We start from the raw sequence: 20,893 nt of genomic DNA, 5'->3' as shown, positions 1-20,893 counted from the left end.
CACGATACATGGCCCCATCCATCCTTCCCACAATATGGTGCAGTCGTCCTGTCCCCTTTGCTGAAAAGCATCCCCAAAGAATGATGTTTCCACCGCCATGCTTCACGGTTGGGATGGTGTTCTTGGGGTTGTACTCATCATTCTTACTCCTCCAAACATGACGAGTGGAGTTTAAACCAAAAAGTTATATTTTTGTCTCATCAGACCTCATGACCTTCTCCCATTCCTCCTCTGGATCATTCAGATGGTCATTTGCAAACTTCAGACGGGCTTTGACATGCGTTGGCTTGAGGAAGGGCACCTTGCGTGCACTGCAGGATTTTAATCCTTGACGGCGTAGAGTGTTACTGATTGTTTTCTTTGAGACTGTGGTCCCAGCTCTATTCAGGTCATTGACCAGGTCCTGCCGTGTAGTTCTGGGCTCATTCCTCACCTTCCTCAAAATCAATGATGCTCCACGAGGTAAGATCTTGCATGGCGCCCCAGACCGAGGGAGATTTTCCGTTATTTTGTATTTCTTCCATTTTCTAACAATTGCACCAACTGTTGTTGCCTTCTCACCAAGCTGCTTGCCTATTGTCCTGTAGCCCATCCCAGCCTTGTGCAGGTCTACAATTTTATCCCTGATGTCCTTACACAGCTCTCTGGTCTTAGGCATTGTGGAGATGCTGGAGTCTGATTGATTGAGTGTGTGGACAGGTGTCTTTTATACAGGTCACGAGTCCAAACAGGTGCAGTTAATACAGGTAATGAGTGGAGAACAGGAGGGCTTCTTAAAGAAGAACTAACATGTCTGTGAGAGCCAAAATTCTTACTGGCTGATAGATGATCAAATACTTATTTCACACAATAAAATGGAAATTAATTATTTAAAAATCATACATTGTATTTTTCTGGATTTTTGTTTTAGATTCCATCACTCACAGTTGAAGAGTACCTATGATAAAAATTACAGTCATCTACAAGCTTTGCAAGTGGGAAAACCTGAAAAATCAACAGTGCATCAAATACTTGTTCTCCCCACTGTATACTACTTCGTGGTTTTTCATATATATACAGACCCTTTCCAAAAAAATTAGAATGTCATGGAAAAGTTGCTTAACTTCCGTAATTCCATTCAAAAAGTTAATCATTAATAGATGATAGATTCAGGGCCCACAATTTAAACAATTACTTTTTATTTGTTCATTTTTACATAATTTGTGCTTCCAGCTCATGAAACCCACAAAAACTGGATTTAAAAAAAATAAAATACTGTGAAGACATCAGCCCACATTTCTCAGTTTTTGCAAAAAAAAAAAAAAGAAATTAGGATCACAACATATCTATCAAAATTTGGTACTTTCAAAACTATGTCAATCTTAAATTCTTGGTTGGGAATGGCTTTTCCTTAATCACTGCCTCGTTGCGACATGGCATTGAGGCAATCAGTCTGTGGCATTGCCTGGCAGTTATGGAAGCCCAGATTTCCTTGATTTTTTTCTGTCAGCCTTTCTTTGTTGTTGAGTCTGGTGCCCCTCATTTTCCTCTTGAGGATACTCCATAGATTATCAATGAGGTTTAGGTCCGGCGAGTTGGCTGGCCATTCAGTCACTGTGGCATGGGCATCAAACCAGGTTTTGGTGATTCTGGCAGCATAGACAGGGGCCAGGTCCCGCTAAAAGATGAAATCTGCATCTCCATACAGATCCTCAGCAGAAGGAATCACAAAGTCCTCTAAAACATTCTGGTAGACTGTTGCGGTGGCCTTGGATTTAAGAAAGCAGAGTTTACCACACCTGCACCGGACATTGCACCACAAATCATGACTGACTGTGGATATTTCACACTGGACCTCAAGCAGTATGGGCTCTGTTCCTCAGCCTTCTTCCTTCAAACACTTGGACCTTGATTTCCGAATGAAAGGCACACTTTCATTGGAAAAAAGGACCGAGGAACGCAACGTTGTAGCCCATCTCCCAGATGCGTCTGAATGTGGTGGTTTTTGAAGCCGTGACTCCCACCTCATTCCACTCTTTCTGGATCTCTGCCAGATTCTGGAATCTTCTCTGTTTTATAATCTGCTGAAGCCCACGGTCATCTCTTTTGCTGGTGCATCTTCTGCCACATTTTGCCCTTCCACTAGACTTTCCATTGATATGCTTGGACACAGCACTCTGTGAACAGCGAGCCTCCTTAGCTATGAACTTTTGTGGCTTACCCATCCTATGGAGGGTTTGAATTAAAGGTACACCGATTGCAGTTTTCTGGCTGATCACTGATCACCAATTTCTAAAAAGACTGACCTGCCATTTCCGATTTTGGCCGAAACCGATTTTTGTTTTATAAGCGACACTGTCTGGTGTTATATGGTCACAATACACCTTCGATTTTCCAATCTTATTTTATTGAAAAACATACCCTTGAACAATATCTTAGAAACAATACAAACTTGTTTTAACTGGCCATGAGGTAGTGCTCTGAAATATAAATGAAGTTCAGACAATTTTTGTTAAAACTAAAAAAATCGGTGAAATCGGTTTCTCATGCACGTATCGGCCGATTTCCCAAAATTAAGAAAATCTGGGCCGATAATCGGCCGGCCCATATTGAACCTGTTGCAAAGGTACGAACACCTTTCTTCGGGTTGTTTTGATCGGGCAGGGACACCAGGAGACTTCACCTTAGTTTAAGAGAGTTTTAATACACACCACAGTTAAAGTATTACCAAAACAAAGTTCTGAAATGCATTTCAGGAGACAATAGAGGCGTACTTCACCTAAGAAATTGCTCTGCTCAAGATTGTCTGACGCTACTTCCTGTTTTAGGATAATATAAGCACTTCATGAACCCACCTCCCTCCTGGAGGGGGATCTTCTCCTATTGGCTGACCATCTAGTCAATCTAAGGTTTCCTTGGCAACCACGCAGTCATATTTCTTATCTTTCAAGGAAAAACGAGTTTGAACTGGATTTCGGTACCAGTCTCGAAAGTAACTTTTCTTTGTTCCCTGTCTACAGACAATTCGGCCCCTCCTTCCTGCTCAGTGCTGTTTGAAAACAAGTTTTTCACCTCTCTGTGATAAAATATATGTGAGCAGTTTATAACACACAAAAATGGACATGATGTGAATAAAGTATAACATATAAAACTATGGAAATAGTAAACACAGTATAAAATGTCCAATATGTGTGAACACACCCAGCCTGTCTATTCATCATTCCCACTCTTGGTCTCTTCAAAAGAGACCAATTTTCTGAACTTATCCATTTCTGTTGTAAATCCACCTTTTCAGCACATCTATCATAGAAAGATTAATACTCGTTTAAACCCTAGGATGTTGTGTGAATGCTGCTGAAAACCCCCTGGAGCGAACAGTTTGATCCTTATTTAGGAGGAAAAAACAGCATCACCTCACGGCCCATGACGGTGACCTTAACGGTCCACTCAACATCCTTCACAGACTAACTCAAATGTAAACTAAATCCTGTCTAAACCCCTTAACAAAACACACCCTACATGAACACAGACAATACTGCACATTCCCACTTACCTAAAAGTCCAGTCAGCCAACCATCCAGGAGTTGTCTTCACCTGGGTGTTCGTGCATTGTTTTAGACAAACCATTCAGGCCTTCTATTGCCTGAGTAACGGACAGCATTCTTCCAAACCTAGCACACATGCCCCCTTTTGTAATCATAAGGGAAGTGGGTGCAAATTGTTCAGCCAATTCTTCTACAGTAACTGGAGTCAAATTAATCAGTCGCAACACATTATAATGGATGTAGTGAATTCTGAATTCTTATTAAGGATGATGGGAAGCTCTCAAATCCGGCAGCCACCCAATCAGCTAGATTATATTAATCTGGAACTCCCCTGGGGACTCCAATCAACTCAATATAAGTAGGACTGTTTGCAGGCAGGTTAAATGTCAAATTTATGCTATGGCGTGCTAAAATGTGTCCACATCTCTCACCTGGGTATACTGTTAGTCCATGTGACAGATTGTGTATTCTGAAAGTCTTTTAAGAGTACGGGGTGCTACAGAGCTGTTGAGTGGCTGAGTGGAGTTTGTATTGTCCTGAAACGCATCGAACTGTTCACACAAGAAAACAACACCACACATTATCCTCGCTAAAATCCCCAAAACCAGGGTCAATCTCCAAGGGTTTTGTAACAAACTCATGTTATTTGAAAATAGTAGACTATTTCAAACTATTAGTTCTGGGCCTTTTAATAGAACTATTGTACTCTGTTCTCCTGAAATGACCAAATAAAAGACAACAACAAACATCAATTTTCAACCCTTTCCCTCGGCATTTCGTCGCTTTGATGAGTTGGGAGGCCCTCCCTGGTGAGGGGTCCTTTGTTGCACAGCGATGATGCAATTTCTAAGACTGCAGAGATTTCTTCATTGTGTAAGAGTCTCTATGTCAATATGTTTTTAAGTTTTCCAGGGACGTGTGTGCACTGGAGAGGCCTACGTCAGTGTGTCCATCTTCTCGCTTTTCTTGGGGGAATAAGTTCAGTTCAGGGTTTTTTATTTATTTATTTTTAATATGAGTGTGTCAGGGCTTGGAGACTCCGTTCTCCTTTCCCAGCCTCTGACTGTTTTGTGTCTGGCCAATTGCCCTGACAAAGTGGGGTAGAAGGGGGTGTAATGGGGCTTTCTGGGGGTGGGGGCTTCTGAGCTTATCGAGTCACTGCTCTCGATACAGTTGAGACAGTCGGGTCACTCGTCCTGAAAAAGTGGGGGTTTTCTTCAACCAGATTGACCCCAACTTGGTCCAGTGATCGGTTCGGCTCTTCCGCTGGCGTGCGATATTCTCTCAACCACCTGATGAGGTCCGGTCCACCTCGGTTCAGCTCTGTAGTTGCCTGTCCACCTGGGCTCCTTCCTCTACCTTATGATGACATTCAGCAGTACCCACTCTGCTGTGTGGGACCTCCCAGGTTCTTCTCTCCCCTTCTGTTTTGTCACCTGTGAATGAAAGCCTGACACCAAGGTTCTCAATTCTTCAAAAGATGATTTGTACCTGTATTCTTCCATGTCTTCTCCCAGGGTCAGAGCAGTTGCTGGTCCTGGAGACTGCCTTCATTTTACTTGCCACTAGGAATGTGCGATATGGCATAAAATTCATATCACGATATGTATTGTGAAGGGTGGCGATAACGATATATATTGCGATGTGTTTTGGGTATGAAACTTGCTAAAAAAAAGCATAGGGTGTCCTTTGCCATCATATATTTTGAATTAAGAAAATTCCACTACTAGGTCCATAGAGTTTTTAAATAATAAACAAATCAAGTATTAGGCTTCTTTCTTGTAGTGCAAAACACTGCAAAAGATATCAAATGTAGTTTTAGCCATGTTTTAAACAAAAAAAAATGTTGTTAACTCTTAACAGTTTCCAGTCTTATTAACTTAAGAAATGAACAGCAACAGAGCAGCATTTTACACTGAAACACTTCACCCTCTAACCCTCTAATGGGCGCCTCCTTCCACTTTAATGGAGAGCTGACACAAAATGAATCTGTGGCTTTGATCAGAGGGTCTCGCAGTAAAATCACACAACACAGCGTTCTTTTCACAAATTAGAGAGCAGGTTTCTCTAAAGCTGACCAACACTTACTTTAACTTTCGATGGAAAAAACTCACAAAACTTTCGACGGAACACAGCATTTTGCGCGTGCGTCAGAATACGGCAACACTACGGCAAGCCGGCTGTAGTTAGCTTGTAACCTCGCTACTTAGCTCTTGAAGAAAAGACTTTAACACCACTTGCGCACAGTTTTCAACTAAAAAAAAGTAACGATTAAATCTGAAAACTCTGATTTTACACTTGAACACCACTTATGCACAGGTTTCAACTAAAAAAAGTAACGATTAAACTGACCACTCTGATTTTATTTCAGACACAGCATTACTGTGGTTAGCCGGTAGAAGTCAGATCTCTATCGTAGGCTAAATTTCTATAGTTCCTACCATGTACCTTATATATCGCGCATTCCTACTCGCCACCTGGAATACAGAATCTGCAAACATCTTCTTCATCGTTGTCTAGGGGTCTGTCTTCAGATCTTCTCTAATTTACCTGTCCACTTCTATCCTAGTTGGGCAACAGTGTGGTTCTCCATAGGTCATGTGATGTTCCCTGTGTTTAGTTCCTGTTTGGTGCTTGTAATGTTTTTTACCAGCCTTTTCTGTAAACCTCATAACAATAGACTATCCTAAGCAAATAACCACAATCCAAACTCAGCCCAATTTCAGCCCTTTAAGGCATGTGACTGTATTTTCTATCTTTACCACTAAAGGGGTTTGTCAATATAAAATATTTCATTACTTCTACGCTGTAATGGCTTTATAGAACAACATAAATCACATTCCATTCATACTTTCATCCCCTTTTTTCACGTTTACAAACCTGAACTTCAAAAAGGATATGTTGGATTTCCCCAGAGTCCTTACTCTGGATCTTTCTAGAAGAAGCAAAGTTATTTTTCACAAGGAAACACAGCAATATGTGATTACCACATGCAGTGAAAATGAGTAATCAGAAGAGTTAAGGTTTCAAAGTTTAGTGGTGAATATTTGGCATGAGTGATGTTAATTTTTAGTTAAGATGATAAATTTTATTTGTCTTACCTCCTCCTGTCTGTGGGAAAAAAAATAGTAAACTCATGCGCAGAAAATATATTTTAATTGATCACCCTGTCCTCAAAACAGCACAATACAGCATTAAACATTGAGTTTGCTGATAAATGGAGCTGGAAAAATAAAAGGAAGTCAAAATCAGTTATTCAACTCTGCCATAGCTCCTCCAGAGATCTGTTTAGGTAAAACAAAAAAACAAAAGTTTCACAATACATGACTATCGTAAAAATGTGTTTAAAACACTCTATACATGAAAACCCAATTAATTTCTTTCAGTCCAGTCAAGTCAAATCAAATCAAATGTATTTAAGAACACAGATCCACCACATTTTCATTGTTCTTCTGGGTCTAGGGGCGTCCCCCTAAGAGAACCGTCCTGTACACATTCCAAAGGAAGAAAGAGAAATACTTTGATTATTAAGAGCATCATAACTTAAAATCTCCTATTTACACACAAATGATCTAGCAAAGCAAATCTGTACATCAATCACTGTTCCTTCTCCCCCTTTTCTGAAACGGTACACCATTTGCAGCGTGTCCTGTTTCAGAAACATCTAAGAAAAGTTTTCCCGTATTCGGTTTTTGGTGATGTAAGAACCCGGCCTTGTGTTCACCCAAAATACTTTTTATGTGTAATCTGAATTTTCCTTTGTTCATAATATTTTATTTATTTGTTTATTTTTCAAATTAGAGCTCTATATGAAATAATGTAGTTCTGACCCTATGAGATCAACCACAATTTAGAACGTCCAGCTTAGACTTTAGACCAACAAAACTAAATGTCCAAACATTGATCCAATATCATTTACAACTAGAAACATCAGCAAATGACCAGACTTCATCCCTTGTTGCAAACCAGACCAGCTGAAATGATCGCAGCTCTGAGGCAAAAGCAGACAGATTTAACCTAAAAAAAATAATGAAAACATCACTTTCTGTTTACTGTAACTGAGTCCTTTTGACTCATGGAGACTAACCTGTAAAGACAAAGTTGAACTTAATGAAAAAGCAAATAATTTGCTCTGGAGTAGCATTATTCATTTTGATACAAGGCTTTAAGATACTGAACCTTTTCTTTTGTCTAAGAGCAATTGAATAAGTCAGTTGTTCCAGCAACCTCAATAAAAAGTCCTGCTGTTATGTGTGAAAAATGTGTCTATGTAAGTGCATTTATGTCAGAGCAAAATGTAGCATCCATCCTGAAACTGGAGCCATCGCACCATCATAAATCACATGTGAAGCCGACACCCAATCCAGGCCACAGACGTCGTAGTAACAGTTACTTGACCACTGCTCCCGGTTTTCTCCAGCCTGACTTTGGAGATACTGCATGATCAGAGTTCAAGAGTTCATCATGATGTTAGTCCAGCGCCCCCACCTGGACAAAGTAAAGTTCCACAGACACCAGCATTTTGTTTCAGTTCAGTTCATGACTCCAAACTTAGCTCATGCTCTTTCAGCCCCATGTGCCACACTCATCTGGAGGTACAGTTCTTTTCAATCCGATGTTCTCCTGAAGTCACAATTGTTGGCAGGCCTAGTTTTCTGCATCAACTATACACATGTGATCTCCTGATACATGCTCAATAATCCAGGTAGAAAAATCCAAAAAAGTTCAATCTGGTCCTCTGGACATTCAAAAAACAAGAAAACAAAAAACAAAACAAAGCAAAAAAAGGTAGAAACGTTTCGTCTCTCATCCAAGAGACTTCCTCAGTCTGAGGTGCTGTATTCAGCTCAGTCTCTTAAATAGCACCTTCTCAGAGTGGATCAACCAGTTTGCTGCTGACAACCAAAACCAGCTGATCACATGGTCAAGAAGGACCATCAGCCTAACAATGGATCATTAGCACACTGATGGCTTTTTATTATTCACAGGGGGTTGAGTGATACTAGCAATCACAGCATTGTAAGAGGGGGACAGTTGAACACGGAGGCCTCCACCCCTGTTTAATGATGGACGATTTCTTTTCACAAAGATGGCCTCTTTTACTCCTCTCTCAAACCATCGTTCCTCTCTGTCCAGGATGTGAACATCTTCATCCTTGAAAGAGTGACCGCTGGCCTGGAGATGAGTGTAGATTGCAGAATCCTGGCCTGATGATGTTGATCTTCTGTGCTGGGCCATCCTTTTGGCCAGTGGCTGTTTAGTTTCCCCGATGTAAGACTGATCACAGCCCTCCTGACACTGAACAGCATACACAACATTACTCTGTTTGTGCCGGGGGACTGGATCTTTGGGATGAACCAGTCTTTGCCGTAATGTATTTTGGGGTTTAAAAGCCCCTCTGAACCTCTGAACCTCTGAAAAGAGATCCAGGAAGTGGTTACAAGAAGAAGTTAATAGATTGCCTTAAAAATTTGGAGCAGGACAAGGCTATTGACCGTATTCTGTACCACAGACTGTACCCAGGGGAGGCCACACCTAGTCTGTATGGTTTACCTAAAATCCACAAACAAGATGTACCTTTAAGACCTATTGTTAGCATGATTAACTCGGTCACTTACAATGTTTCCAAATATCTGGTGTCTGTACTCATCCCTTTAGTTGGCAGCTCAGAACACCACATACAGAACACCATGGATTTTGTGGATAAGGTGAGGGATGTCATCATGGAGACTGATGAAACAATGGTCTCTTGATGTCACATCACTCTTTACATGCATTCCTGTTGAGGATGCAGTAGAGGTGGTCAGTTTAAGATTAAAATCAGACACCACTCTGAGCAGCAGGACCACGCTTTCCACAGAACAACTGTGTCAACTCTTGAAACTGTGCCTGCAGTCAACCTACTTCACATATGGGGAGCAATATGGAGGGATATGTGGAGGGGCATTAAGTGCATAACAGATTATAAAGGAAGGAGTGAACAATGCCCCAAAGACCCATCTCTGCCTGATGCCCTCAACAAGTTCTATGCACGCTTTGAAGACCCGAACAGACCACCCAGCACCAGACTCACCTCGCCACCGGATGAAGAGCATCTCAGCGTGACCTCAGCAGAAGTAAGGAGTACCTTCAGGAGGATTAATCCGCACAAAGCAACTGGCCCAGACAACATCCCCGGAAAAGTGTTGAAGGAATGTGCTGATCAGCTCTGTGAGGTGCTGGCAGACATCTTTAACACCTCACTTACCCTGGAGACAGTTCCCACCTGCCTGAAGACTGCCACCATCATCCCAGTCCCAAAAAGCTCTACAGTGACTGGTCTGAATGACTATCGGCCAGTGGCCCTCACCCCGATAGTCGCTAAATGCTTCGAAAAACTGGTCATGACTCACATCAAAACAACCATCAACATCAACAAGGACCCTCATCAGTACGCATACCGTGAGAACCGATCAACAGAGGATGCAATCTCCTCTGTGGTCCACACTGCACTCAACCACCTGGAGCAGAAAAACTCTTACGTCCGTATGCTCTTTGTGGACTTCACATCCGCCTTCAACACCATGATCCCCCAAACCCTGATGGACAAACTATCCACACTAGGACTAAGCCCCTCCATCTGCAACTGGGTACTAGACTTTTTAACAAACAGACCACAGTTAGTGAGGATCCACAACCTCTCCTCCTCCACCATAACCCTCAGCACTGGCTCTCCTCAGGGATGTGTGTTGAGCCCCCTTCTGTTTACTCTGCTCACATATGATTATGCAGCTACCCATCCAGGCTGTCACATTGTAAAGTTTGCAGATGATACAGCGGTGGTGGGATGCATCACAAACAATGATGAGTCCAGCTACAGGCAGGAGGTGGAACACCTGGAGAGCTGGTGCAGAGAGAATAACCTTCACATCAATGTGAAGAAGACAAAGGAGATGATTGTGGACTTCAGAAGGAACAAAAACACCTACACCCCCCTGAACATAAGAGGATCTGCGGTGGAAGTGGTCTCCAGCTACAAGTACTTGGGTGTACACATGAATGACAACCTCAGCTGGAGCAACAACACCACCAGCCTGATCAAGAAAGCTCATCAGAGACTCTACTTCCTCAGACGGCTGAGGCGAGCTGGTCTGGGAAGCTCAGTCCTCACCTCCTTCTACAGGTGTGCAGTGGAGAGCATCCTGTGCTCCAGCATCAATGTGTGGCATGGAGGCTGCACAGCTGCAGAAAGAAAAGCTTTGCAGAGAGTGGTGAAGGCTGCACAGAAATCTGTTGGAATCAGTCTCCCCACCATCACAGACATCTACACCTCCAGATGCAGGAAGAGGGCCACCTGCATCATGAAGGACCCCACCCACCCAGCACACACACTTTTTGCCCCACTCCCCTCAGGAAGGAGGTTAAGGAGCATTAAGTGTAGAACCACTAGACTGAGGAACAGCTTCTACCCTGAGGCTGTTAGACTCATGAATATCTAACTAGAATAATCACTGTGAAAAACCATATCATGTTGCTGCTGATCTGTTTCATGTTGCTGCTGATCTGTTTCAATGTTGATGTGTTCATGCGTGCACATCTGCTCACATACTCATGTTCATGTTTGTGCTGATGTTCAATGTTTTATGTTATGAGTGCTTAGTGTATATTTAGTTGATGTTTTTCTTAGTTCATATCTTAGATGTTATTACTGTTTTTCTTAGACATTTTATTGTTGGATGTAACTGGGACCCTGTGTACATAATTTCGCTCCACCACATGTACCACATGAGGTGCGAATGACAATAAAGAAACTCTGACTCTGACGGACTCTGAATATTATAGGCAGAAACATGGGTGTGCTATGGGGTCTCCAGTTTCTCCTATTGTTGCCAACCTGTACATGGACGAGGTAGAAAAGAGAGCCTTGACACAGACTTGACATTCTGTGTGTTGCCAGAACATCCCTCCTGACTCAAGAACTCACTCAGTTCAACTTTTTCTTAAAAGTAAAAAATTAAGATTAGCTTAAAAATAAAGCAATCCAATTCAATTCTGTTAATATTATTTCATGTATTTATTTATATAGCTCTAAACCACACAAACAGTTGTCTCAGGGCACTTCACAGAAACCTTCACCTAAATAGCAAAAACCAATTAGTAAAGTTCTCCATCTCAGGTTATAGGCTAATAAAGTTCAAACTCAGTTCTCTGATAGCCAATTCTATTTCTGGAAAATCTGTCAGCCTCTGCCTCCAGTCGGGTCATCCTGCTCTCCGGCCAGCACAAGGATCTTAACAGCACCTCATACAGTGAAAGTAAAAACACAATGTTAACACCAAAATCAGAATCTAAGGCAAAACTCTACACCACACGTGTCAAACTCACGGCCCGCGGGCCAGAGGTGGCCCACGAGAGCTTAAACGGTCTGATTGTCATATACGTGAAACGGGCACACTGACACAATCTGCTAATATATTTCCCATATTGCATGCCAAGCACAGTGCTAAGTATGTTAAAGTGAGACTTCAACTCTAATGTTGTTATCTTGAATTTATTAAATGTCTTATTATATTATGTTAAATTTGCAGCAATGTATTTGGGATTGCAGGTTTACGTGTTTATGAAAGTAATTTTTTTAATGCTAATTCCATCTCTCATTAGTTAGATGTAAGGCCCTTGCCAGGCTGTGTGCAGCCATTTGTTTTTTGTATAATGCTACACCTGTCCCATGTTCTTATCACAATTGTTGGATGGACCGTTCTGCCCCTCTTTACTATGTCAAAATTTTGAACAAAGTTAATGTCATAACTTATTTTCCTTATTCAATTGGAAAGTTTGATAATTGATTTATGGAGTAGTGTGGGTTTCATAACCTGCCAAGTTTTTATATTATTGCAGAGCAACAAGCAGACATATTTTCCTACATCTATGCAAATATATATGAATATATGTGATATTTGTAAGTTAAATAAATAAAATCAGCGTTATTTAGTCTTAAGGAGTAGTTATATTTTATTTTATGTTACATTTAGTTAAATTTATCCACATTTATACAGCAGTCTTACATTTGTATCTGGCCCTTTGAGGGCAACCATTTTTCTGATGTGGCCCCTCGGTGGAAATGAGTTCGACACACCTGCAATACCAAGGGTGTGAAGCTCACTCACAAAAATACTGCTACATTTTTTTCTTTCAAGCTAAAGGCCAATTTTAAAACCTACATTATCTCAAATCTGATACCCACCATCTTTTCTAGGTCACGGATTCCACAACAAGTTCAATTTGTTTCATTTGTTATTCTCTATTGTTCTGTCAACATCCTAATCAAGCGACAGAAGTACTTTATTTCTCAGATTTTCTTGGGGGCCAGAAATCATGTCAACGAGGGCCACATTACCAGGACTAAATCTATTTGTTTTAATAATATTCACTCCTCTCCACCTTTTAAAATGCCCATTTTATTCACCTGATCCACACTTTCACTCTGAGTTTTGATCACAAAAACTACACTATAAGAAATATTCCCCACAACTAGAAATTTTACTCACTCATTAAGCGTTATCTTTTCCACACACATACTTAACAAACAGTCCCTTCGTGGGTCGCTCAAAAATACCACTCATTCCTCTCTCACTCCTTTTTTTGCACAATCCTCACACTTTGTGAGAGGACTTCACATTTTCCTTTTTCCTTTGCACAGCCTCACACCTTTGTGAGGACTTCTTTCCTGTTTCCCTCTACACAGACTCACACCTTTGTGAGGACTTCCTTCCCGTTTCCCTCTGCACAGCCTCACACCTTTGTGAGGCCTTCCTGCACGTTTCCCTCTTAACAGCCTCACACCCCGTGAGGCCGTCCTGCACTCAGTTCTCCATCTAATTTTCTGAAACAACATCCATCTGTGAACAACATTTGTCCTTCTTCTAATGGCTCTGCTTTCAAGTCAGCTCTGACTTTCTCATCACACTGATGGGGTTCCTCCGTCCCCATCCTTTCTGTTTTTCAGCTGACCTCCTCTCTTCCTCCAGGCACCTCTGTCTGGTCCACCCCCCTCTGGGGTTGTTGCAACTTGTGACCTTCAACTGTCTAGGCAGCCCCACCCCAGCGGGCGCTGATAGCCTCTATCTGTCTCCCTCAAAGGGGCATGGCCCCACCTTTTTCTCTTCCAGTTTTTTCTCTTTACCACCATTAACTCTTTTCTGAATAAAGCTGCGCTGTGGCAGCTAATACCTTTTGCTTTTTGTTCTGGTATTACTTTAAAAACCTCATTCATACTCAGAGGTGGACTCAATTCATTCTCATTCACATCTCACTCTCATCCGCCCTCCAGGGTTGGGCGTTCACAGTTCCCTGCTCAGTTTATTTAGTATTTTTCTTTCATACACACACACGCACGCACGCACACACACACACACACACGAGACGAGTCAGACCACCTCCTTATTACCCCAAAAATCTTACCGCGAGGGTCCTAGACCCCCTTTTTGAAACCCAGGAGTCTTACACTCCGATTAAAACCTCTTTTTTTTTCTTTCAATATTCCAAGTTAATTTAATGAGGTCCGAGACCTTGTAATCAATTCTCAAAATTAAGAGTGTCCCACTTCTCGAGTGTTTGATCAACTCAGCTAGCAGAACCTCTTCTGCCTGTCCCACCTCCCGTCGAAGAGTGGGTGGAGAGCTACCATGGGACTTCTGGGGCTTAACCCCGTTTCTTAACTTTATTTTATCCTTACTCCTTTCAATTTTAGCAGACAGTTCTCTGACATCAAGAGGTTTTAAATTCAGATTCTAACGGTCGAATATGCAGATTTCGGGTCTTGAGACCAACAGGTTCCGCTTACCTGATTAGATGTGGCGCGCCTTTCCTCTCGATGCCAGAGCAGACCAGTCTGGATCCAATTTGTACCTTCGATCCCCGAGACGAGCCCCCATTTGTTGCAAATTTACGAACACCTTTCTTTGGGTTGTTTGGATCAGGCAGGTACACCGGAAGACTTCACCTTAGTTTAAGAGAGTTTTAATACACACCACAGTTAAAGTATTACCAAAACAAAGTTCTGAAATGCATTTCAGGAGACAATAGAGGCGTACTTCACCTGAGAAATTGCTCTGCTCAAGATTGTCTGACGCTACTTCCTGTTTTAGGATAATATAAGAACTTCATGAACCCACCTCCCTCCTGGAGGGGGATCTTCTCCTATTGGCTGACCATCTAGTCAATCTAAGGTTACCTTGGCAACCATGCAGTCATATTTCTTATCTTTCAAGGAAAAACGAGTTTGAACTGGATTTCGGTACCAGTCTCGAAAGTAACTTTTCTTTATTCCCTGTCTACAGACAATTCGGCCCCTCCTTCCTGCTCAGTGCTGTATGAAAACAAATTGTTCACCTCTCTGTGATAAAATATGTGTGAACAGTTTATAACACACAGAAATGTATATGATGTGAATAAAGTATAACATATAAAACTATGGAAACAGTTAACACAGTATAAAATGTCCAATATGTGTGAACACACCCAGCCTGTCTATTCATCGAACCGAACTGAGACAATTGAACCAAACTAAAGCAATTTAATGACACCTGGGGAAACCTGTGCACGTGCTTTGTGTTTAGTAGATGACAAGCATGCATGGAGAGAACATGTAAACTGCACCCAGAAAGACCCTGGGCCAAGATCTCAGCAGGGCTCTCATTGCTGAGAGGCAACAGCTCTACCAACTGAGGCATCACGCGTCTCATTTATTTCTTCCACTTCACAAATATGCTCTACTTTGTAAATGGTAAATGGACTGTACTTATATAGTGCATTTCTATCTTATGGAGATACTCAAAGCGCTTTACACTACAATCTGTGTCCTCATTTACCCATTCATACAGCACTCGACTAGATCTCTACAAAGCTAATTGAACAAATCATTCTAAAGAGACTAATCAGTGCTTTAGATCACATTCATACACTGATGGGGCACACATCAGAGGCTATGAGGGGTTCAGTGTCTTGCCCAGGGACACTTCGACATGTGACTGCTGGTGGATTCGAACCCCCAACTCTTGCACTGGAGGACGACTGCTCTAACCACTCAGCCACAGCCGCCCGTTTGGGTTGGTCTGTCTCATAAAATCCTAGTAAGATACTTTGAGGGTTAAAGTTGTCACATGAGAAAATATGGAAAAGTTCAAGAGGATATGAACCCTCTTTCAAGGCACTGTAAAAAAATAAAATTAATAAAGACTAGGACATCTCTATGTGAGGGGAGGCAATAAATGGGATTGGGCCACACTCATCATTAACATATCAGTAGCTGAAGTGTCAGCTCAGTGGAACGGACTTTGAGATAATCCTGACCATCTGTCCTGTTTGTTCCCTCAGATAGTGACTCCAGAAAAATATGAGGTGAAGGCCTTGTTGCAGGAAGCTGCCATCATTCTGACATCTTGCAGCGAGCCAAAAATGCAAGTGACAATCACTTTGACTTCACCTGTGATCAGAGATGAAACTGGCCCTGAAGGAGGTTGGAACACCCATCACTATCGTCCTAATACACATTCTTTCTTCTTTCTCTTTATACATTCACTCTCAGTATGTTGGTGTTTATCCTAAGAGCATTGTCCTGCTGGCACACCTCAATAACCTTTGCTTTTAAATGAGATCATACATGGCTCTTCATGTTTTATTACTTTCAGGGATGGTTGGTACTTGTGGGCTCTTCAGGGTTTGCACAAAAAATCTTTTTTGTCTTTTTTTAATATAAATGCGGTAGATTAACATCTGCTTTTACTGGTCTGAGGTAGGAGCCCATGATAGACCCTCAAACCCCTTGTTGTGACGACAAACACTTTCTGCTGATGGTCAGATCCAGCTGTGCGTAAAATGTAAAGAAGACAAAGTGCCAGCAGTATTGCTCTTCAACCTTTTTGCTCTGTGACTCCTACCTTTCAAATGCTTTATTTGACCCTTGGAGCGAAGCATGTTCAGTGTTTGCATTGTGTTCTAAGTCTGGTTATTCCAGAGTGAGATTCTATTTTGTTTCCTGTGTTCCAGGCGATTGTTTCCATTTGTACTGTTGGCTATAACCAATGGATAACATCATTACATCTTTCCCCAACATTTCCCCATGAGATTAAAAAGACAATTCTCACAGAAGACGATAAAGTATGGGGCTCAGATGAGCCTGGAGTTTAATTTGACTTCATTCTTCAAAGGTGTCTGGATTAGTAAAGCTTTTCTCACGTTCAGTTTTCTCTAAGGAAATGGATGTAATTTTTCCACAGGAAACAAATCTTCCTCTTGTGTGTCGGTGAGCAGTTCACCATGCTGAAGTCATCTGTTCTTAAGTGCTCCCCTGAGGTGAAAGACAGCTTCTTTTTTCACACACAGCTCAAAATTGGACTCATTTTTACATTAATCTAAATTAAAACACAAATGTCATTTAGTGTTTATTTCATTAGGAAATAAAAAAGTAATATGGACCATTGACTCGCATGACAATGTAGAGCTGATTAGCTATATGCTATATTGTTTTAAATCCTGTTTACAGTTGTTCTTAGGGGAGTATTGTTGAAAGTTCAGACAAGGCCACTATGGAGGAATCTTTGGTTGCATTCTGAGCACATTCTTTCATACACGGTGATTACTGGGGTTATATTTTAGCTTGCTGACATCAGGTATGCATGCCGTGATATCTAACCCTTTTGATTTCCGGCTGTCGGAAATTTTCTCGACGCCGCTTCTTCCTTTTTTACATTTTTAGTTGTCTACAGCCAAACGCAGAGACTATTTTTACTCTTTAGGACACACAATGAGCAGATTGCTTTTTATTTGACATTTTGGAGGGCCCAACAGTCTTGGAAGGATTTTTGACCAAGGTTTTCTCACAACTCAAAAACTTTGCCACACCTACTATTATCATGCGACTTTTTATCAGGTCATTTTGTTTCAGCCGTTTTTTTTTTTTTTTTCTCTGTTACCCAGTTTACAAAAATGATTATTATTCATAAAAATTCTCGTTTGACAATGTATCTCCATAATGATGCATAAAAATGTCAATGTTTGTAGTATTGTCAAGGTAATAATATTTACCTGATAAAATAGTATTGGCCAAGATATTTTTAATTGCTGAACAAAGTCCGCCTTCTTTCAGTTCAAGGGTTTTAGTACACATAATAAAACTGATCTGGTTTTTATAAAGTTCAAATGTTCAGATCGAACCTGTAGTGTACAAAAACACAGCAAGTTCACCATTATTACTTATTAATTAAAAACAAAGCAAAAAGTAAACCTGTAAGACTTCTGCCAATCTACCCAGGTGTGGACATCGCAGGAAATTCACCCCAAGGTCAAACCCTGCAATGCTCAAGAGAAATTAGCTTTATCTCAGACCTTCACAGGCCTCAGTTAACAAGTTAAAGGTTACAAATCATGTTAGGAAAAGGCTGAGAAAGTAGGACGTGTTTAGAAGGGTAGGAGGAGAAAACCTCTTTTCTCCATGAACATGGCAGCATCACTTAGGTATGTAAAATTTAATATGAACCATAAGAATTCTTAAAGAAAATGAGATTGACGTGAAGATGTTTACCCATAATTAGGAATGTGCGATGTGGCATAAAATTCATATCATTCATATGTATTGTGAAGCGTGGCAATAACGATATATATCGCAATATGTTTTTGGTATAAAACTTAATAGGAATTTTAAAAAAGCATAGGGTGTCCTTTTGCCATCATATATTTTGAATTTAAAAAATTCCACTACTAGGTCCATAGAGTTTTTAAATAATAAACAAATCGAGTATTAGGCTTCTTTCTTGTAGTGCAAAACTGTGCAAAAGATATCAAATGTAGTTTTAGCCATATGTTTTAAACAAAATAATATGTTGTTAATTAACTCTTAACAGTTTCCAGTCTTCTCACTTAAGAAATGAACAGCAACAGAGCAGCATTTTACACTGTAAACACTTCACCCTCCAACCCTCTAGTGGGCAACTCCTTCTGCTTTAATGGAGAGCTGACACAAAATGAATCTGTGGCTTTGACCAGAGGGTCTCGCAGTAAAATCACACAACACAGCGTTCTTTTCACAGATCAGAGAGCAGGTTTCTCTAAAGCTGACCAACACTTACTTTAACTTTCAAATGAAAAAAAAACTTTCGACGGAACACAGCATTTTGCGCATGCGTCAGAATACGGCAACACTATGGCAAGCCGGCCGTAGTTAGCTTGTAGCTTCGCTACTTAGCGCTCGAAGAAAAGACTTGAACACCACTTACGCACAGTTTTCAACTCAAAAAGTAACGATTTAACTGAAAACACTGATTTTACATCAGACACAGCATTACTGCGGTTAGCCGGTAGAAGACAGATCTCCATTGTAGGCTAAATTTCTATCATTTCTACCATATATCGTATATATCGCACATTCTTACCCATAATGCAATACAGCATGTTGGGAGAAAACTAAACCGCATATCAACATGAACACCTCATACCAACTGTCAGCATGGTGGTGCAGGGCTGATGGCCTGGGCACCTTGCAGTCAATCTTGAACTCCTCTGTTGACCAAAGGATCCATCCATCCATGATCTTTACCCGCTTCTTCCTTTTCGAGTCGCGGGGGTCACTGGTGACCATATCAAGTCGTTGCTGTGTTAGAGGCAGGCAGGTCTCCAGTCCATCACAGGGACACATGGAGACAAACAACCATTCACTCTCTCACTCACACCTAGGGGACAATTTTGAGTTACCACTCAGCCTAACATGCATGGTTTTGGTCTGTGGGAGGAAACCGGAGTACCTAGAGAAAACCCACGCAACACGGAGAGAACATGCAAACTCCACCCAGAAAGTCCCCTGGCTGGGATTAGATCCGGCGACTTTTTTACTGAGGCAACAGCTCTACTAACTGTGTTACCGTGCTGCCCAGACCAAAGGATACTTGAGTCAAATGTAAGTCCATCTGTCCAAATGCTGAAGTTCGGACCAAATTGAGTCATAATGTAACAACCCAATGATCCCCTCAGCAGCTCATCTAGGAACAGATGAAAAAATTAAAGGACCATGGTGCTGAAATGGTGCGGTCAAAGTTTCTTTCCACAACCACCTCTTCCAGCTCTACTTGGAGGACTCCAAGGCATTCCCAGGCCAACCCAGAGACATAGTCTTTCCATCATATCCTGGGTCTTCCCCGGGGTCTCTCCTCAGTCAGACATGCCTGAAGCCTTAGAGTGGCACCCAGGAAGCATCCTTACCAGATGCCTGAACCACCTCAACTGGCTCCTTTCAATGTGGAGGAGCAGTGTTCTACTCAGTCTCTCCTGAATAACTGAACTTCTCACCCTATCTCTAAGGGAGAGTCCATCTACCCTGCAGAGGAAACTAATTTCATCTGCCTGTATCCACTATCTCATTCTTTCCGTCACTATCCAGAGTTCATGGCCATAGGTGAGGGTAGAAACGTAGACTGACAGGTAAACGGAGAGCTTTGCCTTACAGCTCAGCTCCCTCTTCACCACAACGAACCAGAACAGAGTCTGCAATAGTGCAGATGCTGCACCAATCTGTCTGTCAATCTCACACTCCATTCTTCCCTCACTTGTGAACAAAACCTAGAGATACTTAAACTCCTCTACTTGTGTCAGAATTTCACCCTCGATCTGAAGAGGGCAATCCACCCTTTTCCGATTAAGGACCATGGCCTCAGATTTGTAGGTGCTGTTTCTCATCCTAGCTGTTCCACACTCGACTGTAAACCAGTCCAATGAAAGCTGGAGATCATGGCACTACAACACCAACAAGACCACATCATCTGCAAAGAGCAGAGATGGATTATTGAGGCCACTGAACCTGACTCCCTTCGCCCCCTGGCTGCACCGAGAAATTCTGTTCATAAAAGTTATGAACAGAATCTGTGACAACGGGCAGCCTGATGGAGTCCAACTCCCTTGCTGAAGGGTTCTGACTTACTCATAGTAATGCGAACCAAAGTCTCACACCGCTTGTGTGTATATATATATATATATATATATATATATATATATATATATATATATACAGGTCCTTCTCAAAAAATTAGCATATTGTGATAAAGGTCATTATTTTCCATAATGTAATGATAAAAATGAAACTTTCATATATTTCAGATTCATTTCACACCAACTGAAATATTTCAGGTCTTTAATTGTTTTAATACTGATGATTATGGCATACAGCTCATGAAAACCCAAAATGCCTGTCCCAAAAAATTAGCATATTTCATCCCACCAATGAAAGACAAGTGTTTTTAATACAAAAAACACCAACCTTCAAATAATCATGTTCAGTTATGCACTCAATACTTGGTCGGGAATCCTTTTGCATGAATGACTGCTTCAATGCGGCGTGGCATGGA

General features: G+C 41.4%; 1 protein-coding gene across 1 annotated transcript in view; it reads left to right on the top strand.

The window, feature by feature from the left end:
- LOC119414149 (zinc finger RNA-binding protein) overlaps nt 1–20,893 on the top strand; it is a 70,934-nt gene that overhangs the window by 11,618 nt on the left and 38,423 nt on the right. The window contains exon 2 of the mRNA XM_037681272.1: nt 15,879–16,020. Within this exon, the coding sequence (XP_037537200.1) occupies nt 15,879–16,020 (142 nt within the window). The remainder of the gene's footprint in view (nt 1–15,878; nt 16,021–20,893) is intronic.

This window comes from Nematolebias whitei, chromosome 8, assembly GCF_014905685.2.
Source record: "Nematolebias whitei isolate Nwh7 chromosome 8, NemWhi1, whole genome shotgun sequence".
NCBI classification, from domain to species: Eukaryota; Metazoa; Chordata; class Actinopteri; order Cyprinodontiformes; family Rivulidae; genus Nematolebias; species Nematolebias whitei.
The sequence above is the reverse complement of the archived record's forward strand: the minus strand, read 5'-3'. Positions and strand labels throughout refer to the sequence as shown.